Source organism: Salmo trutta, chromosome 8, assembly GCF_901001165.1.
Source record: "Salmo trutta chromosome 8, fSalTru1.1, whole genome shotgun sequence".
Classification (NCBI taxonomy): Eukaryota; Metazoa; Chordata; class Actinopteri; order Salmoniformes; family Salmonidae; genus Salmo; species Salmo trutta.
In genome coordinates, this window is record NC_042964.1 from 44,848,737 (window position 1) to 44,869,494 (window position 20,758).

At 45.5% G+C, this 20,758-nt stretch overlaps 2 protein-coding genes across 3 annotated transcripts in view; one reads left to right on the forward strand and one right to left on the reverse strand.

The window, feature by feature from the left end:
- LOC115199087 (uncharacterized) lies at positions 1–3,561 on the forward strand. Its single transcript, XM_029761639.1, has 4 exons — positions 1–214; positions 478–571; positions 709–796; positions 2,175–3,561. The coding sequence occupies exons 1-4, from the start codon at positions 10–12 to the stop codon at positions 2,787–2,789; spliced, it is 1,002 nt and encodes a 333-aa protein (XP_029617499.1). The 5' UTR covers positions 1–9; the 3' UTR covers positions 2,790–3,561.
- Positions 3,066–20,758, reverse strand: part of LOC115199085 (uncharacterized PE-PGRS family protein PE_PGRS54) — a 26,789-nt gene continuing 9,096 nt past the window's right edge. For both annotated transcript variants that reach the window (XM_029761638.1, XM_029761637.1), the window contains 8 exons: positions 11,392–11,554; positions 10,205–10,891; positions 9,564–9,716; positions 5,902–6,003; positions 5,018–5,176; positions 4,716–4,918; positions 4,415–4,510; positions 3,066–4,063 (listed from right to left, as the gene is read on the reverse strand). In XM_029761638.1, the coding sequence (XP_029617498.1) occupies positions 3,893–4,063; positions 4,415–4,510; positions 4,716–4,918; positions 5,018–5,176; positions 5,902–6,003; positions 9,564–9,716; positions 10,205–10,891; positions 11,392–11,554 (1,734 nt within the window). In that variant the 3' untranslated portion in view covers positions 3,066–3,892. The remainder of the gene's footprint in view (positions 4,064–4,414; positions 4,511–4,715; positions 4,919–5,017; positions 5,177–5,901; positions 6,004–9,563; positions 9,717–10,204; positions 10,892–11,391; positions 11,555–20,758) is intronic.

Genomic DNA, 20,758 nt, shown 5'->3' on the forward strand with positions numbered 1-20,758 from the left:
CATGCCTAGATGCGACTAATCTGCGGCCGGAACCCAACACGAAGAAGAAGAGACGAAGGGCGGAAGAGACGAAGTGCACTCCGTTGTGGTCCCTTCACAGTGCTAGCTAACATGGATGCTACAATGGAAAATATCGAACACACGCTACCGCTATACTCTAATAATGCAAAAAAGAAAAGTAAAAAGAAAGTGAATTCAGAATACACATACAAATGTAAGTAGTCATTTTATCCTTTATATGTTTATTTCGGACTATAAATGAAGTAAGGAACTCCGAGCTAGTTAGCGAGAAAGCTAGCTAACGTTACCTACAAAGGGGACATCATGGCGCCTTGTCTCGAATACTTGTTCGAGCAGATGCGTGCCTAGGCATCAGACGGCGCGATCCACATTTGTCCTATTAATCAAAATGTGAATGTTATTTAATTTCAATTACATTGTATGTAGTGATTTAAAACAAATATCTATTTATTTCAGTGTCTGAATATGAAACAATGGACTTTGTGAAATTGCGCGTATCAAATCGCTACATGTTTACGGGGAGGAGAAATGCCTCTCGACTGGCCTGGAGGTGAGTTCAGATACTTACCCGATATCCTCCCAGTACACGTTTTGTTAGATGGGTTTTTTCATTTTTACCTGTCATTGAGACAAGTCAATGTGTATGTTTTGAAATCGAAATGATCATTGTGTACCTTTTTGTTGAAGGGCCATCCTCAAACACATGGGCTTGCAGGGGAAGATGACTGCCAGTCAGGCAATGAAAAAATGGGAAAATCTGAAGAAGAGATACAAGGTAGCAAATGCATCCTACATACACTACATATCCAAAAGTAAGTGGACATCTGCTTGTCGAACATTTCATTCCAAAATCGTGGGCATTAATATGGAGTTGGTCCCCTTTTGCTGCTATAACAGCCTCCACTCTTCTGGGAAGACTCTTCACTAGATGTTGGAACATTGCTGTGGGGACTTGCTTCCATTCAGCCACAAGAGCATTAGTGAGGGCGGGCACTTATGTTGGCTGATTAGGCCTGGCTCGCAGTCTGCATTCCAATTCATCCCAAAGTTGTTCGATGGGGGTCAAGGCTCTGTGCAGGCCAGTCGGTTGAGGTCAGGGCTCAACAAACCATTTCTGTATGGACCTTGCTTTGTGCATGGGGGCATTGTCATGCTGAAACAGGAAAGGGCCTTCCCTAAACTGTTGCCACAAACCTGGAAGCACAGAATCGTCTAGAATGTCATTGTATGCTGTAATGTTAAGATTTCCCTTCACTGGAACTAAGAGGCCAAGCCCGAACCATAAAAAAACAGCCCCAGACCATTATTCCTGCTCCACCAAACTTTATAGTTGGAACTATGCATTGGGGCAGGATGCGTTCTCCTGGCATCTGCCAAACCCGTCCGTCTGCCTGCCAGATGGTGAAGTGGGATTAATCTCTCCAGAGAACGCATGGCTGCAAGCTTTACACCACTCCAGCCGACGCTTGGCATTGTGCATGGTGTTCTTAGGTTAGTGCGCGGCTGCACGGCCATGGAAACCCATTTCATGAAACTCCCGACAAACAGTTCTTGTGCTGACATTGCTTCCAAAGGCATTTTGGAACTCTGTAGTGAGTGTCACAACCGAGTATAGGCAAAAAATTTTTTTACGTGATTCGTGTTTCAGCACTCGACGGTCCTGTTCTGTGAGCTTGTGTGGCCTACCACTTCGCAGCTGAGCCGTTGTTGCTCCTAGATTTCGCAGTAGCAGCACTTACAGTTGACCAGGGCAGAAATTTGACGAACTGACTTGGAAAGGTGGCATCCTATGACATCCTATGCCACGTTGAAAGTTACTGAGCTCTTCAGTAAGGCCATTCTACTGCCAATGTTTGTCTATGGAAATTGCATGGCTGTGTGCTTGATTTTATACACGTCAGCAACAGGTGTGGTTGAAATCGCAGAATCCGCTAATTTCAAGGGTTGGCCACATACTTTTGGCCATGCTGTGTACCTCAGGATGGAAACCTCTGAAATTGACCCTTTAATAGGCATCCTTGTTCTTAATAACCCTGCCCTACAGACATCCTGTGCCTACTACTTTGTCCAAGCCGAATGTCTACTCAACTATTCATCAAATCCTTCATTATCTGACTACCTACTAATACTGTTTATCCTTCTTTTGGGGACAGGAGCTGAAGTACCCTCCCCCAGGGGTGCAGGTGTTCCCCCACAGTTGGCGTTGGTACGATCTGATGAGTGACGCAATGGAGGGGCGTCTGGCAGGCTCAGCCCCCATCATCGGCCCACTCCCCCCGGGCACTAGCGATAGTGATTTTCTCCCTGATGCCCGGCCCAGGAAGAGATCCATGATGGGTGGAATAGGGGTGATGGGGATGCACTGCGACCTGGACGAGATGGACACCGAGAGGGCGACGCTGGAGACCGAACGGGCGGCATTGGAGGGCGAGCGAGAGGTGATGGGGAGAGAGCGGATGGCGCTGGAGAGAGAGCAAGCAGGGCTGGAACGAGAGATGGCCAACCTGGACCGGGAGCGTGCCCAACTGGAGAGGGAGAAGGCAGCGGTGGAGAGGGAGAGGGGTCTGATAGAGAAGGAGAAAGCACAGGTAGCCAGGGATAGGCTGGCTGTGGACAGAGATAGAGTTCTACTGGCGGAGGGTAGATCAGCGGAGGAGAACGGTGCGGAAGGACAAAGCTGTAAAACAGGAGGACAGAGGGTCGTTGGGTCGTTGGAAAGAACCGAGAGATTCCTCAAGATGTTTGAAAAGTTGGTTGAACGTATGTGAAGAACAATTACATGTTTGTTTACGCTAGACTAGACTATTCAATTGGAAAGTAATTGGATATAATTTGTATTGGTTTTATTTTCTATGAATGTACAAAGTTTTCAATGACAAATCCTTTTTGTATTGCTGTTCAGAGATGCCTGTATGCCTATTGTTATCTGGGCTAGAAGTATTTGAACATTAACTGCCTAAACAGTTGTACTCAATCAGTTCATTTCAAAATCAGTTTGCAGTTACACACCTTACCGGTCAATTCTCAATTAAAATGTTAAGCCATTGAGGTCATCAAAACAACTTTATTCAATTGTGGTATTTCCATACAAAGCACACAATAGCAGGCTGTTTCTTCTTGTTAACCCCATCCACACCCAACAGACCCCCCCCCCCCTCCCCAGTCATACAATAGTCTTGATCTTTATTGATATAGGCTATTGTTGTCATAACAATAACTTTGAAATGTAATATGCCAAATATTGCAGTTCATGTAAAAAAAGTTACTTCAGAATATATTTTTATATTACAGTAGACTTTACAAATGCTTGTTTAATTGCTTCTTTTATTGCATTGATATTCAATTTAGCGTTCCAGTAAGCTTCAGCTTCAATTAGTTTATGCTAGTATAATAGTTTTTTTAAATAGTGTAGATTTCTGTAATATAATTTTTTTTCCTTTACAAAAACATATTTAAACAATATTACTGGTTGTCATTGCCAGTCGTGAACAGACATGAAAGAATGTTTGATTGTTGGATCAATAAAATGTCACATTTTCATTGTCTTTTTGTTTGCTTCAAGTTGCTGAACAGTTTGGCTTTTGACAAAAAGTTATCTGGGGTGTATTTGTGTGTGTGTGTAGGAATGAGAGATACGCACCATCACTCTCACTGTGTGTTATGTATGCGATTAACAACTGACCAGGCTTAAATTAGGGAAGGTAGGTAGTGTGTTCCGGTGTTTACTGTATGTGCAGATTGCAATTGAACTGAGACTGGACAACTTTTAGGATCTGTCTCCAGTAGGTACGTGTGTGTATGGTATGTACATATGTCTCGTAGACAATGAGTTGAGCTGTGTGAAGATGCGTGTGTATTGATCAGTGTGTGGTTAGATGTGGTCTCCGATGGGGACGCGGGGCAGACACACATAGGCCTGTGGGGTCCTGCTGAGGTTAATGGGGTTGCCGTCCAGGCGAATGTCCTCCAGTGCGTTCCTGATGTAGTTGAAATCTTTCAGGTTGCAGAACGTGTCCTCGTGTATCATCTGAATGTTGTTGCGCTGGAAAACAAGGCATTGGAAATCTAAGAAAACACTCCGAAACAACACATTCATTAATCTATGGGCCTTAAAAAACGATCCATGACGAACTAATGCTTGTTTGAGATTCTGCACCGGTCTGACACAGTGCTGGAGAAAAGTACAGTTTAAAAATACGATAATTTGCACTAAAAGCTGAAACTGATGGCAGAGAATTGGCCAGAATGTTTTGAAACAGCTTGCAGAAAGAGGGGATACCGTGGTCAGTTGAGCAAAAATCCCTCTAGTCACCACCAGTGTACAGTGGGGAGGTAATCCTATAGTTCCCACATCACCCACATAGGGGCAGTAAAGAGGCAGAGGTGCAGGTACCTGTAGGTGCAGAGAGCGCAGGCTGTCCGGTAGGGGCACAGGGATGTGGTCGATGTGGTTGTCTGTTAGGTACAGGTACAGCAGACCTGTCATGTCCTAAACAAAACACGTTGTTTACATTTAGAGTGGAGTCATTTATGCCAGACAGTCTCTCAATACATCCCTGTTTTTGTTTAATCCCAGCACTCACACCTGATTCAACTCATCAAGGTCTTGGTGATTAGTCCAGTATGGGAATCAAATGTGATAATGCTGGGAAAAAGCAAATCAATTGTTTGTGATCCTTGTTAGACCTACATACCTTGAAAGCCTCTTTGTGGATGCCTGTGGCGCCAATGTTGTTGTGGCTGGCGTCGATAAGGGTCATCACGGGCGGAAGGGCAGGCAGCTGTGACACGCCGTTCTCACGGAGCACCAGCTCCTCCAGCACGGGCAGGCCGGAGAACGCATCATCAGCGATGGAAGCAATCTCGTTGGCGGTCAAGTCGATCCTCTTCAGCTTGTCTGCAAGAGAGAGAAGGTAGTTTAGTGCTTTCATTAATTGAAACAGCCATTGAAAAGCAGGAAATCTCACGGGCTGTGCCTTTAACATGTGACACCTACTCATCTGAGCGAAGTCGCCCTTGTTGATCTTGGTGATGTGGTTGTAGCGGGCGTAGAAGTGAGTGGTCTCTTTGGGGAGAGGCGGCACGCTCGTCAGCTTCACATCATCACAGTAGACAGAACCACCCAGACAGGTGCACAGCAGGCAGGTAGGCATACCTGAGACAGACAGGACAAGGAAGTAAGATGGAGGTAGGCGATACACTTGAGAGAACAGTTGATAGGTCTGAGAGGTTGTGTGATGAAGTTTAGGCCACCAGCCTTCGATGCAGTAACAATGGGTTTGTAGAATGGTGGAGACGTGTACTCAGTGTTGATATGATTTGTTTGTTTTACCTCTTGCATCACGAAATGTTGTCAAGTCTGGATTGGATGCAACTTTTGATGTGACAAAGGTGTGCACATTATGAGGGTTGTTGCTGAAGTGCTATGGTTGAGGTTTAGTGCATTACCAATGTTAGACATATTGTGTAAATGGTGTTCAGGACAGGTTATAACACAGACGTTAGGTGAAGATGACGATAACAGATGTTACAGACTCGTATCGTAGAGCAACTTGATAGTAAACACATGATACAGACAGACACCTGATAGTGTTTGTGACAGGTAAGGACAAGACATAAGTCATGTAACGGACATTACAGATATATATGGCTTCAACACAGTTTGTGATCAGTTTTAACAGGATGCACATAAGATTCAATAACCCTATTCAATCAAAACCAGGGTTTCTGGGGTGAAATGAAAGAGACAACTCGTATAAAGATATGAGAAAATATGTTTCAATATGGGAATGTGATAGACCCCATATACTGTATAGTGAAGTAGAATAGACCCTATAACAGGTTTTGATTGAATAGTTAGTGTTTGTGCTGGATACTGACCTTTAATGTCCAAGTCAACCTCTGGCAACCCAGAGCCCCCTGAGCCTACTGTACCTCCAGACTCCTGAGGCGTTTTCGGAGTAGTCAGGAGCACTTCCTCCTCTTGTTAGAGATAGAGATGAGGTATTAAAGAGACAGCATGGACAGACACGACAACAAGTGCTGTTTGCCACGGTGAGAAGTCACAAATAGCAAGGGAGTTATGTTGTTGTCGTTGTTTGTGACACATTTAACTGATTAAATTAGGTAATAGTTAAATGGAATCTTGGGAATGGATTTTGAGAGTTAATCAAATTATGTTATGTGGATATATGTTTAATATAAATACAGTTGAAGTCGGAAGTTAACATACACTAAGGTTGGAGTCATTAAAACTTGTTTTTCAACCACTCCACAAATGTCTTGTTAACAAACTATTATTTTGGCAAGTCGGTTAGGACATCTACTTTGTGCATGACACAATTCATTTTTCCAACAATTGTTTAACTACAGACCAGTATCCCTTCTTTCTTTTCTCTCCAAAACTCTTGAACGTGCCGTCCTTGGCCAGCTCTCCTGCTATCTCTCTCAGAATTACCTTCTTGATCCTAATCAGTCAGGTTTCAAGACTGGGCATTCAACTGAGACTGCTCTTCTCTGTGTCACGGAGGCTCTCCGCACTGCTAAAGCTAACTCTCTCTCCTCTGCTCTCATCCTTCTAGACCTATCTGCTGCCTTTGATACTGTGAACCATCAGATCCTCCTCTCCACCCTCTCCGAGTTGGGCATCTCCAGCGCGGCCCACGCTTGGATTGCGTCCTACCTGACAGGTCGCTCCTACCAGGTGGCGTGGCGAGAATCTGTCTCCACACCACGCGCTCTCACCACTGGTGTCCCCCAGGGCTCTGTTCTAGGCCCTCTCCTATTCTCGCTATACACCAAGTCACTTGGCTCTGTCATATCCTCACATGGTCTCTCCTATCATTGCTATGCAGATGACACACAATTAATCTTCTCCTTTCCCCCTTCTGATAACCAGGCGGCGAATCGCATCTCTGCATGTCTGGCAGACATATCAGTGTGGATGACGGATCACCACCTCAAGCTGAACCTCGGCAAGACGGAGCTGCTCTTCCTCCCGGGGAAGGACTGCCTGTTCCATGATCTCGCCATCACGGTTGACAACTCCCTTGTGTCCTCCTCCCAGAGTGCTAAGAACCTTGGCGTGATCCTGGACAACACCCTGTCGTTCTCCACTAACATCAAGGCGGTGACCCGATCCTGTAGGTTCATGCTCTACAACATTCGCAGAGTACGACCCTGCCTCACACAGGAAGCAACGCAGGTCCTAATCCAGGCACTTGTCATCTCCCGTCTGGATTACTGCAACTCGCTGTTGGCTGGGCTCCCTGCCTGTGCCATTAAACCCCTACAACTCATCCAGAACGCCGCAGCCCGTCTGGTGTTCAACCTTCCCAAGTTCTCTCACGTCACCCCGCTCCTCCGCTCTCTCCACTGGCTTCCAGTTGAAGCTCGCATCCGCTACAAGACCATGGTGCTTGCCTACGGAGCTGTGAGGGGAACGGCACCTCCATACCTTCAGGCTCTGATCAGGCCCTACACCCAAACAAGGGCACTGCGTTCATCCACCTCTGGCCTGCTGGCCCCCCTACCTCTGAGGAAGCACGGTTCCCTCAGCCCAGTCCAAACTGTTCGCTGCTCTGGCACCCCAATGGTGGAACAAGCTCCCTCACGACGCCAGGACAGCGGAGTCAATCACCACCTTCCGGAGACACCTGAAACCCCACCTCTTTAAGGAATACCTGGGATAGGATAAAGTAATCCTTCTAACCCCCAGTGGAACAACCACTTTACAATAGTGCATCTAAATCTTTTAAGGGGGGGGCCCCTTAAAAGATTTAGATGCACTATTGTAAAGTGGTTGTTCCACTGGATATCATAAGGTGAATGCACCAATTTGTAAGTCGCTCTGGATAAGAGCGTCTGCTAAATGACTTAAATGTAAATGTTTACAGACAGATGATTTCACTGTATCTTAATTCCAGTGGGTCAGAAGTTTACATACACCAAGTTGACTGTACCTTTAAACAGCTTGGAAAATTCCAGAAAATTATGTCAAGGCTTTAGAAGCTTCTGATAGGCTAGTTGACATCATTTGAGTCAATTGGAGGTGTACCTGTGGATGTATTTCAAGGCCTACCTTCAAACTCAGTGCCTCTTTGCTTGACATCATGGGAAAATCAAAATAAATCAGCCAAGACATCAGATTTTGTTTTTTAGACCTCCACAAGTCTGGTTCATCATTGGGAGCAATTTCCAAATGCCTGAAGGTACCACGTTCATCTCTACAAACAATAGTACGCAAGTATTAACACCATGGGACCACGCAGCTGTCTTACCGCTCAGGAAGGAGATGCTTTCTGTCTCCTAGAGATGAACGTACTTTGGTGCGAAAGTAAAAATCAATCCCAGAACAACAGCAAAGGACCTTGTGAAGATGCTGGAGGAAACAGGTACAAAAGTATCTATATCCACAGTAAAACAAGTCCTATATCGACATAACCTGAAAGGCCGCTCAGTAAGGAAGAAGCCACTGCTCCAAAACCGCCATAAAAAAGCCAGACTACAGTTTGCAACTGCACATGGGGACAAAGATCATATTTTTTGGAGAAATGTCCTCTGGTCTGATGAAAGAAAAATAGAACTGTTTGGCCATAATGACCATCGTTATGTTTGGAGGAAAAAGGGGGACGCTTGCAAGCCGAAGAACACCATCCCAACCGTGAAGCACGGGGGTGGCAGCATCATGTTGTGGGGGTGCTTTGCTGAAGGAGGGACTGGTGCACTTCACAAAATAGATGGCATCATGAGAAGAAAAATTATGTGGATATATTGAAGCAACATCTCAAGACATCAGTCAGGAAGTTAAAGCTTGGTCACAAATGGGTCTTCCAAATGGACAATGACCCCAAGCATACTTTCAAAGTTGTGGCAAAATGGCTTAAGGACAACAAATTCAAGGTATTGGAGTGGCCATCACAAAGCCCTGACCTCAATCCTATAGAAAATTTGTGGGCAGAACTGAAAAAGCTTTTGCGAGCAAGGAGGCCTACAATCCTGACTCAGTTACACCAGCTCTGTCAGGAGGAATGGGCCAAAATTCACCCAACTTATTGTGGGAAGCTTGTGGAAGGCTACGCCAAACATTTGACCCAAGTTAAACAATTGAAAGGCAATGCTACCAAATACTAATTGGTGTATGTAAACTTCTGACCCAATGAGAATATGATGAAAGAAATAAAAGCTGAAAGAAATACATTTCCACTATTATTCTGATACTTAAAACAGAGAATTTTTACTAGGATTAAATGTCAGAAATTGTGAAAACTGAACTGTATTTGGCTAAGGTGTATGTAAACTTCCGACTTTAACTGTAGGTACATTGGAACAGTGTTCTTAGCTGGAATTGGAGATTCATACTTGTCAACCACAAATCCTTTGAAAAGCACCTTCTCTTGTCCAAATACGGACATGACAACAGAGCATGCTTTCTGCTCAAAGTTTTTGGGACCTTTACCCCTGTTATCCTTACACATATGACACAATGGGTTGATACCATAGAGATCTGTTTTCTTATTGTTTCTTTATTTGGTGGTACTGACCTTCATCAGGGTCAGGGATTAATGTGACCTCTGACACACCAGAGTCGGAGCCCCCAGGCCCTGAGGCCCCTGAGGTGCCAGAGGCCCCGGACTCCCCAGAAGCACCCGATGCCTCCTGGGGGGTAGTGTCAGGAATGAGGGGCAGCTCCTCCTCTTGTTAGAGCCAAGGGGAGGGGTTAGGAGACAGGTTAGTGCTTCTCATGGGATGCGATGGACTGGCAATCAACAATCATTCAATCAGCCAATCAATCATTCTGAAACATGGTTTGACAGTGGGTTAGGTTGACAATGATTAGGAACTTATGGTAAGTAATGCAATGACAATGGTAGGACAATGAGTGACGTTTACAATCACAATGGTAGGACAAAGAGTGATGTTTACAATGACAATGATAACTGTAAGTGACAAAGCAATGACACAGGGTTTACAATTACGACAAGTAGCAAATCACAAGAAAGCATTATCAATCCACATTTAACCAGCACAAAGCAGTTAAATGAAAAGGCATATTTAGAAATCCCATATAGTCTTAGCGTATCAATCAGCGCTTGGAACTGTACTAGGTTGACAAGGTCACTATAGGCCCAACCAACTATCTGTATACTTCTACAGTCTAGTCTGTATAAGTATAGGTACTGACCTCCAGATATAATTATTATTCCTGAGTCCCCGGAACCTCCAGAACCTCCGGAACCCCCAGTACTGGAACCCAATATGTCCCTGGAACCCCCTGAGCCTAGGAGGGTGCCGGAACCTCCAGAGCCCCGGGAAACAAGATCCCCGACACCCCCAGAGCCTCCAGAACCAAGGTCCCTGGAACCCCCAGAGCCTCCAGAACCAAGGTCCCCGGAACCCACAGAGTCTCCGGATCCAAGGTCCCCGGAACCCACAGAGTCTCCGGGTCCAAGGTCCCCGGAACCCACAGAGTCTCCGGATCCAAGGTCACCGGAACTCACAGAGCCTCCGGATCCAAGGTCCCCGGAACCCACAGAGTCTCCGGATCCAAGGTCACCGGAACTCACAGAGCCTCCGGATCCAAGGTCCCTGGAACCCCCAGAGTCTCCGGAACCAAGGTCCCTGGAACCCCCAGAACCAAGATCCCCAGAACCTTCTGAACCAATTTCCCTGGAACCCCCTGAGCCTCCAGAAGCCAAAAGGTCCCCAGAACTGGAAGCCAAAAGGTCTCCAGAACCGGAAGCCAAAAGGTCTCCGGAACCCCCAGAACCTCCGGAAACCCCAGAGCCACCGGAACCTCCAGAACCCGTGGAACCCCCGAAGTCCCCGGAGATATGAAGAATGTCAATGGGACTCAGGCGCAGCTCCTCCTCTTGTTAGAGACAAGATTAGGTGTTAGAAGAGACAGGTTAGAGCAGAGTGGACCATGATTCCGTTTAGGGCTAGTGAGTCATGTTTCTAATGATGATTAGGTGACATTACAAAAAGTTAATGAGATTTATGGTTGAGTACCACACATTTAACTAATGTCAGACAGTTAAATGGAACTCATGCATTTGGAAATGACGAAGGATGATTGTAAAAAGGGGTCGATTTGCATGGGTAGGCATTAAGAGGGAAGGTTGTGTGTTATGTATCACTGTCAGTACTGGACACATACCTTCATCTCCCTGTGTGTATGGGCTCATAGTGTGAGGTGACAGAGTGGATGTGCTGTGGGTGTGTGTATACAGACCTCCCTGTGTGTATGGGCTCATAGTGTGAGGTGACAGAGTGGATGTGCTGTGGGTGTGTGTATACAGACCTCCCTGTGTGTATGGGCTCATAGTGTGAGGTGACACGGTGTATGTGTGTGTATGTGTGTATACAGACCTCCCTGTGCGTCGGGGCCCATGAGTACCCCAGACCCCCCTGAGCCTTGGGGGATGAGCTGAGGTCTTAGGGGCAACTCCTCCTCCTCCTCCTCCTCCAGTGATGCAGGGCCCCCAGGTCCAGGGTAGTTATAATCTGGTGGGGCCAGTGTGCCAATCTCTATCTGTGGGAAAGACAGCGACAGAGGGAATTTGTAAGTCGCTCTGGATAAGAGCGTCTGCTAAATGACGTAAATGTAAATGTGAATGAGTCAATGCTAATGCAGGAGGTGCGCTGCCAGAGAGCGCCAGAGACCACCAGAGACCGCCAGAGAGCGCCAGAGACCACCAGAGACCACCAGAGAGCGCCGGAGACCACCAGAGAGCGCCAGAGACCGCCAGAGACCGCCAGAGAGCGCCAGAGACCACCAGAGAGCACCAGAGACCACCAGAGAGAACCAGAGACCGCCAGAGAGTGCCAGAGACCACCAGAGACCGCCAGAGGACGCCGGAGACCACCAGAGAGCACCAGAGACCACCAGAGAGCATCAAAGAGCGCCAGAGACCGCCAGAGAGCGCCAGAGACCATCAGAGAGCGCCAGAGACCACCAGAGAGCGCCAGAGACCACCAGAGACCACCAGAGAGCTCCAGAGACCACCAGAGAGCTCCAGAGACCATCAGAGACCACCAGAGACCAGCAGAGACCACCAGAGACCGCCAGAGAGCGCCAGAGACCACCAGAGCGCGCCAGAGACCACCAGAGCGCGCCAGAGACCACCAGAGAGCGCCAGAGAGCGCCAGAGAGGGCCGGAGACCGTCAGAGACCACCAGAGAGCACCAGAGACCGCCAGAGAGCGCCAGAGACCATCAGAGAGCGCCAGAGACCACCAGAGAGCGCCAGAGACCACCAGAGAGCTCCAGAGACCATCAGAGACCACCAGAGAGCGCCAGAGACCAGCAGAGACCAGCAGAGACCGCCAGAGAGCGCCAGAGACCACCAGAGCGCGCCAGAGACCACCAGAGCGCGCCAGAGACCAGCAGAGAGCGCCAGAGACCACCAGAGAGCGCCAGAGACCACCAGAGAGAACCAGAGACCGCCAGAGAGTGCCAGAGACCACCAGAGACAGCCAGAGACCACCAGAGACCGTCAGAGGACACCGGAGACCACCAGAGAGCACCAGGGACCACCAGAGACCATCAAAGAGCGCCAGAGACCGCCAGAGAGCGCCAGAGACCACCAGAGAGCGCCAGAGACCACCAGAGACCATCAGAGACCACCAGAGAGTGCCAGAGACCACCAGAGAGCGCCAGAGACCAGCAGAGACCAGCAGAGAGCGCCAGAGACCACCAGAGAGCGCCAGAGACCACCAGAGTGCGCCGAGACCAGCAGAGAGCGCCAGAGACCACCAGAGAGCACCAGAGACTGTCAGAGACCACCAGAGAGCACCAGAGACCACCAGAGAGAACCAGAGACCGCCAGAGAGTGCCAGAGACCACCAGAGATAGCCAGAGACCACCAGAGACCGCCAGAGGACGCCGGAGACCACCAGAGAGCACCAGAGATCACCAGAGACCATCAAAGAGCGCCAGAGACTACCAGAGAGCGCCAGAGACCACCAGAGAGCACCAGAGACCATCAGAGACCACCAGAGACCACCAGAGAGCGCCAGAGACCATCAGAGAGCGCCAGAGACCACCAGAGACCACCAGAGAGCAGTAGCCTCACTTATTAAGTAACCGGAGGCTTCAAAAGCCAACTGTCGCTCATGGACCGGAAGCTCTACGTCTTTTGGTCTAGCCTTGCAGAGTGTGAAGCACTGATTTTGAGTTCAATATCAGTAATCATCTCATCAGTACCCAATTTATGTCACAGGACAATGTTATGTATGACCATGCTCAATAGGCAATAAAGCTTAACAGCAACCAAACAAGAATGAAATATTTGGATACAACACGAGTAGCTAAAGAGTGCCAGGAAAAGGACCAGGCACATGAGGACTTCTAGACATCCTGACTTCTACCGTTCAGAGAGAATAGAAGATCCAGAGACAGTTATAGTATCAGTCATTCACAGGTGTAGCTTAACAGGGGCACCTCAGGGCTATGCTGTTTCACCTCTACCATTTAAATACAGATGACTGAAGAAGAAACCAGGAACGGAGACACATCATTAAGTATGCAGATGACTCAGTCATGATAAACCTCCTAAATGATCATGACACTGGTAATGGCCAAGTAGTGGAAGACTTGGTGTATTGCTTCATATCTACAGGTGAATGTTTAAAAAAATGTAGGACATGAATATTGATTTGAGGAAGACCCTCAACGGTTGCCCTCCCCCCAAAAATCCCAGCCAGGAATTGGAAAACGTGGATACAAATGTCTGGGTACAATTTCGGACCACAAACTGAGATGAGAGAAGAATACAAGTGCAATCTGGGTAAAGGCACAACATAAAGTGTTTTTAGTGGGGAAACTTCACCTTCTAACCAAGGATTCTCACCCTATTTTACAGATATTTTATTATAGATTTTTTACTGTTACCACATTCTCCATGGTCTGTTGGTTTGTAAATATAATATGTTTGGTCAAAATTAACAGGATAGTGAGCATCAGTTCAAACATCACAGGTGTGGCACAAACCAACTTTTCGTCACTTTCCAATAGGAACGTCCTCTAAAAATGAAACATCATTTTCATTAAAGGAGAAGTTCAGTATTTTACAAATTAATGTAAGATACTTCCTCGCTCTGAAAGTAGTCTATGGACCAGGGGAAACCGTAATCCATGGTTGTTTTAAAAAAAAAAGACCTTTTCAGTGTGATGAACCATTCGACAACTTGTAAAATACTGAACTTCCCCTTTAACTGACTGTTGTGGGTCTTCAACTTGGGGACTGCATAACCTGCACAGTAGGCTTACCCATGGCAGTGGTGTCCTGGTAGGATGCTCTGTGACAATCACTTCCTGGGTCAAGTGACAGAATATACCCATAGGGGTCACATTCAGACAGTACATACAAACCAAAAAATGGAAGAATCCGTTGCAAATGGAGAAGTTAGAATGGCTACAGTGTGAAAATGTTGTAAACATGTCAAACCTGACCCAGCTGAGATTAACTATGACAAATTGTAAAGAGGAATTATGCCATTTATGAGCAGTTTGCGTGTTTCATGTGGAATGATGACCACAGCAGGTGTTTGGTTTGTTTAGAAAGCAAATAAACAGTCACACTACAAGGTAGGCCTACGTCAAAAGAAAATCTCCTAAACTCAGTCACATCTTATCCTGTTGACCTTTCACCTCTTCATGTTCTCACACTCCTCAGAACCCAATGAGGAGTGTGTGTGTGTCAGAAGGTCAAAGCATATCGACTCAAATTTACCGAACAGACAGCCGAAATATGCAATGTCAAGAGGACATTTTGAAATCCTAATGGCACACTTTCCAGAAGCGGTCTTTGGCTGTCAGAGGGCCCCCATAGTATGTTGTGATAGTGCCTCACAGCAAAGCACGACACACTCATTGTTTTAATACCAGTTATGATATCAACTGCAACTGCATCTATCTACTGTGCTTTAAGCCATACATCTCACCTCCTAAACAGATGAACATAATGCAAATCTTCCAACACAGCTACTTGTTCCTATGTTATGTAATGTGGAAGGGAGGGGTAAGAACTGTCATTCTTGTTTTGTTTGTTTGATGTTATGTCTGGCCTATGCCACCTGACCACAGTGCATTTTCTTGCACATAAAGCAAATATCTGAAAATCAGACAATAAAGAATGATCTACTCTCAACTAATGTTAAGAATGTGATAGAGACTTCAATGGCTATCTGCCTTCATTGTCCTTGCTGTTCAGCAAACCACCAGAGTAATGCCATGCAGTTTTATTATTAGCCACACAGGGGCGCTGAAACCCCACAATGTGCAAAAGGTAATATTTGACTCTCTTACACCCATGGGCTGATTCTATCTTCCAAAACAGGGAATGGTCCTTGTGGAACCAAGAGACACATGGTAGCTGCAAAAATGCATATTTCACTCCACTTCTCTCAACCAATGTTGAGAGAAGCTGTCCATCAACTTTCACTCCAAGTCAGACAGATTCCCAACCTGAGGTAGCCTGAGAGTTACCTAAAGGCAACTCTACACAAAGTGTATGTTGCTGTATAATGAAATTCCTAAAAGTAGATACACATTTAGATGCAAGGAAAGGCATGTACAGTAAAATGGGGACTTTGTAAATGTAGCCACGTAGAACGGGTATGAAATTGAAAATGCACGTCTTGAGAGTTTGGCAGTGATAGAGTTCAGGAGACAACAAGGTAGGCCTTTGAGTAGTCTTGCACAGAGTTAGTTTGCTTGCTGCTGATGCCCCTCCTCCTCCTCCCCCCAAAAAGCAAACATACAAACTCGGGGGAAACGAGGGGCGATAGCTTGGCTACCCCAAAAAAGAAACAACTCTGGGAAACAACGTGGGAATACAAAATGTGCAGAGAGAGAGTTTTGAAGTTCCATAATGTGAAATAGAGGAGCTGATTTGAAGCATACAGATCTTTGTGTGCAGCACTGCACTCTTGCTCACTCACAAACATTATTTTCTGGTCTATCACGCCAATGCATCTCTTTAGAAACTTCACAACTCTAGAGAGATCGATGCATAATACCATCACTCTTCCAAACCAAGCTGTGACACCCTAAAACACGTCACAAAACCAACCAAGGAATCCCATTTACCAAAAAGTCCTAGCCTCACAGAATGGTTTATATGTTAGGTCATTGTCAGAGTGTATACCACATATGATCACCCATTTGGATGTAGTTTATTTGCACAGATAAAACCAGGAAGTTAAAACAATGTGCAGGAAGAGGCTAAATGGGTTTGTCTAGGAGTCTTCTAGTTGTCAGACAATATCAGGCCTGTTTAGGACCAAGAAGATATACAATGGAACCCAAAACCGGCAAATGGAATGAATAACTTTAGAATATGTGCTTCTTTACATATAAACAAGAATGTTAAACAAATACAGTGCATTCAGAAAGTATTCGTACCCCTTCCATTGTTCCACATTTTGTTACGTTACACTTATTATAAAATTGATTCAATATTTTTTTTCTCATCAATCTATACACAGTACCCCATAATGAAAAAGCATTTTTGGTGTTGAATTTTTAGCAAATGTATAATAAAAAATAAAAATAAAAAAATACCTTATTTACATAAGTATTCAGACCCTTTGCTATGAGACTCAACATTGAGCTCAGGTGCATCCTGTTTCCATTGATCATCCTTTGAGATGTTTCTACAATTTGATTGGAGTCCACCTGTGGTAAATTCAATTGATAGGACATGATTTTGAAAGGCACACACCTGTCTATATAAGGTCCCACAGTTGACAGTGCATGTCATAGCAAAAACCAAGTCATGAGGTCAAAGGAATTGTCCATAGAGCTCCGAGACAAGATTGTGTCGCGGCACAGATCTTGGAAGGGTACCAAAGAATGTCTGCAGCATTGAAGGTCCCCAAGAACACAGTGGCCTCCATCATTCTTAAATGGGAGAAGTTTAGAACCACCAAGACTCTTCCTAGAGCTGGCCAAACTGAGCAATCTGGGGAGAAGGCCCTTGGTCAGGGAGGTGACCAAGAATCCGATGGTCACTCTGACAGAACTCCAGAGTTCCTCTGTGGAGATGGGAGAACAACCATCTCTGCAGCACTCCACCAATCAGGCCTTTATGGTAGAGTGGCCAGACGGAAGCCACTTCTCAGTAAAAGGCACATGACAGCCCTCTTGGAGTTTGTCAAAAGGCACCTAAAGACTCTCAGACCATGAGAAACAACATTCTCTGGTCTGATGAAACCAAGAATGAACTATTTGGCCTGAATGCCAAGCGTCACGTCTGGAGGAAACCTGGCACCATCCCTATGTTGAAGCATGGTGGTGGCAGTATCATGCTGTGGGGATGTTTTTCAGCGTCAGGGACTGGGAGACTAGTCAGTATTGAGGGGAAGATGAATGGAGCAAAGTACAGAGAGATCCTTGATGAAAACCTGCTCCAGAGCGCTCAGGACCTCAGACAGACGCAAGGTTTCACCATCCAATAGGACAACAACCCTAAGCACACTGCCAAGACAACGCAGGAGTGGCTTTGGAACAAGTCTCTGAATGTCCTTGAGTGGCCCAGCCAAAGCCCGGACTTGAACCCGATCTAACATCTCTGGAGAGACCTGAAAATAGCTGTGCAGCGACGCTCCCCATCCAACCTGACAGAACTTGAGAGGATCTTCAGAGAAGAATGGGAGAAACTACCCAAATACAGGTGTGCCAAGCTTGTAGCGTCATACCCAAGAAGACTCAAGGCTGTAATCGCTGACAAAGGTGCTTCAACAAAGTATTGAGTAAAGGGTCTGAATACTTATGTAAATGTGATAATAAAAAAATAATGTTAGCAAAAAATTATAAAAACCTGTTTTTGCTTTGTCTTTATGGGGTATTGTGCGTAGATTCATGAGAAAAAAACAATTTAATCCATTTTAGGATAAGGCCGTAAGGTAACAAAATGTGGAAAAAGTCAAGGGGTCTGAATACTTTCTGAATGCATTGTATGGGTTCAATGGCAGGCATATGGGACTGTACACACATTTACATCTGTATGCATACGTTCCATCTGCCTTTGTGTAGTATTCCGTGTATCTTTTTCAGGGCCCACTGCCCCTCTCTACGAAGGCCAACTTCGCTCAATGATGGCTTCATGATAACACAAGATACATTGCAGCCACACTGCAAAAAAATGTCAATCTTACGTAGATTTTTCTGTTGTATTGAGATAAGGAAGGTAACATGACTTGTTTTGAGTTTCTCTCACTCACCCAGAAAATGCATTTACTTTTTTTGGTTGATTTTGCTTCCCCAGGAAATACAAGATAATTCAGACTTGTTTCAATCCTGCCAGTGCACTAAAATAATTTACCTTGGTAAGACATCAAGTTAATGCATTCTAATGGTAAGAAATACAATATCTTGGTAAGATCAAAACATTTTGCAGAGCGCTTGTTTACAATATGTTGTCCATTGAAAGGCGTTCTGCTATAAAGCTTGGTGACCTAGTTACACGTGATGAAGGACTTAAACACTTGCTTAGCTCCCTGGGCTCACGTTTAGAGTTTAGCTAAGTGGGCTAATAGGGACTTGTGGTGCCCAGATGACCCGGGTTCAGCATGCGTGACCTATAAGTTGATGAAAACACTAATCCCTGTCCACGTGCAGCAACTGCCAATTACAAGGTCATAGGTCACCTGAGCGATCAGAGGTACATGTCTGTTTGTTTTCAAAGCAACAGCACAGACTTTAATTTGAGAAATAGCCGAAACAATGGCAAAGTAGTCATGTATTATGATATAATAAATAAAATGCATATGCAATGATTGTATTTTTTTTTTTAAATGGTGGATCTTATGTGGAATTGCAGTATAGATCAGACTTCGCTAAAATATTTAAAAAGTAAAATTTGAGCTGATCTTGATTTAATTTGAAATTGGAACTTTAGGGACTATTCTATTGGTTCTATTGTAACGGAAAAGCTAAATGAAGTGCAGCTCAAGTGTTTGAAAGTATTTTCCATAGCTGGCTGTATTTGACCCAGGTCTGGTATTAAGATCTTTAAGGACACCACTAGAGGCTAATGACAATCAGGTATAAACAGAATAAAGCTACGGATTTTTACTACATAACTTCACTTGTTTTCCAGGAGTGGCCCCTAGCACCGTCTCTAAAGCTGCTACTCTGAAGCTGCTTAGAGGTACCATTTAAATAGACCAAAGAGATCATTACAAGCTTCTATTTGCATGTTGCTGATGCAATGTGACCTGTGACCTATTCACAACAGACACTCTACAGTGCTCTAAACCAAGTCAGCTCCTGTTCTAGGAGTGTCTGCAAAGAGCTTTAAATGCACCAGATCACTAACTCTGGCCTTGGATTACAGTTTACAGGAGAAAAGTGTGAAGCTTCTTAGGGTTAGGGTTAGAGGAGCTGCAGAATAAAGAAAGGCAATAGAGAGCCGGAAAGAGAAAGCAGAGGTCATCATTGAGTCTCCTCTGACTTGGTGAGGGAGGACTCCTTCCAGTCTGCATGATCCCCTTACCCACTCTACATCCTTATTCCTAAATCTGCCCTCTCACCCTTCAGTAGCCTACTGTATCAAGGGTAAGGGCTGCCACACACTAACAAATATTCTATAATCACACTGAAAATGTTAATCATGTGAGAGCGATCTAGAATATATTTTCCCCGGCACACACACACCACTGAAGAGAAGGTCTGAAGGGAACTGCTGGAGTTTTTCCTGTCTTCTAGCTACACTATTGTCACGGGTTTGTTTTCTCCTGTATCAGTTTCTCTTTCCCCTGAATCATTCCAAGGCTTTTGGATTACATGCACTATACTCCATCTGTCCTGTTTATACTGAGAAGAAGAGTTTGCATTTGGACAATGTAAATGAGATGTAATTAGCTGTAATTGCTTGAAATAAAATGTGGGGATTTAACAGATGTGATTATCCAAAACAACACACACACACACACACACACACACACACACACACACACACACACACACACACACACACACACACACACACACACACACACACACACACACACACACACACACACACACAATGCATTAACATCACCTTCCTCCACCAAACTGAGCCATTAGAACATTCTCTGAGATTGCACATTGATAAACCAGCAGACTAATGAAAGACTACAACATTGTTTTGTACACAGATCCCTCATGTCATAATAGCCAAATGCGCATTGGATTGTGGGACTGACTTGGATGGTGGCATACCACATCGGGTTCAGTTTAAATGGTTTGGCTCAAGGGGAACTAGTCGAAAATCTGATCCCGCTGTTTAGCCTCATGCCAGCCTGACATCGGTTTGGCATTGTGTCTTTGTTACAAAAGAAAATAAACGGGAACGTTGGCTGAAATGGGCTGTTTTAGTGTTCTCTGTCCAAACCTGCATGGCAGACTAGTTGCATCACATCCAACTTGGGCCGTTGAAGGCTACTTCTGTCATGGGCAGCGCTCTCTCTGCTCACTCTCCTCTTTCCACAATTTTGGACTCATTTGGGTGCTTTTTATTGTTCAGATTGTTTAATGTCCGACAGAACCCTCTGGCCCACTAGAAACCCTTTGGGTTCTGGCTAGCACAGAGAAGTTTGGCCCATTTTAGCATGCTGATGTCAGACCTGGGCCAAATGTGGGTTAGAATTGAACTTAACAACAAGGGCTATAATATCCTTTGCCACATAGGCCATCAGTATCTACAGGCTACTGTAGAAGGTACTAACACCTCTCACAAACTGCAACG

Coding starts and splice junctions, on each gene's coding strand:
- LOC115199087 (XM_029761639.1), top strand. CDS start 10: ATGCGACTAATCTGCGGCCGGAACCCAACACGAAGAAGAAGAGACGAA. Junction 215..477: donor TTCAGAATACACATACAAAT/GTAAGTAGTCAT, acceptor TATTTATTTCAG/TGTCTGAATATGAAACAATG. Junction 797..2,174: donor ATCTGAAGAAGAGATACAAG/GTAGCAAATGCA, acceptor TTTTGGGGACAG/GAGCTGAAGTACCCTCCCCC.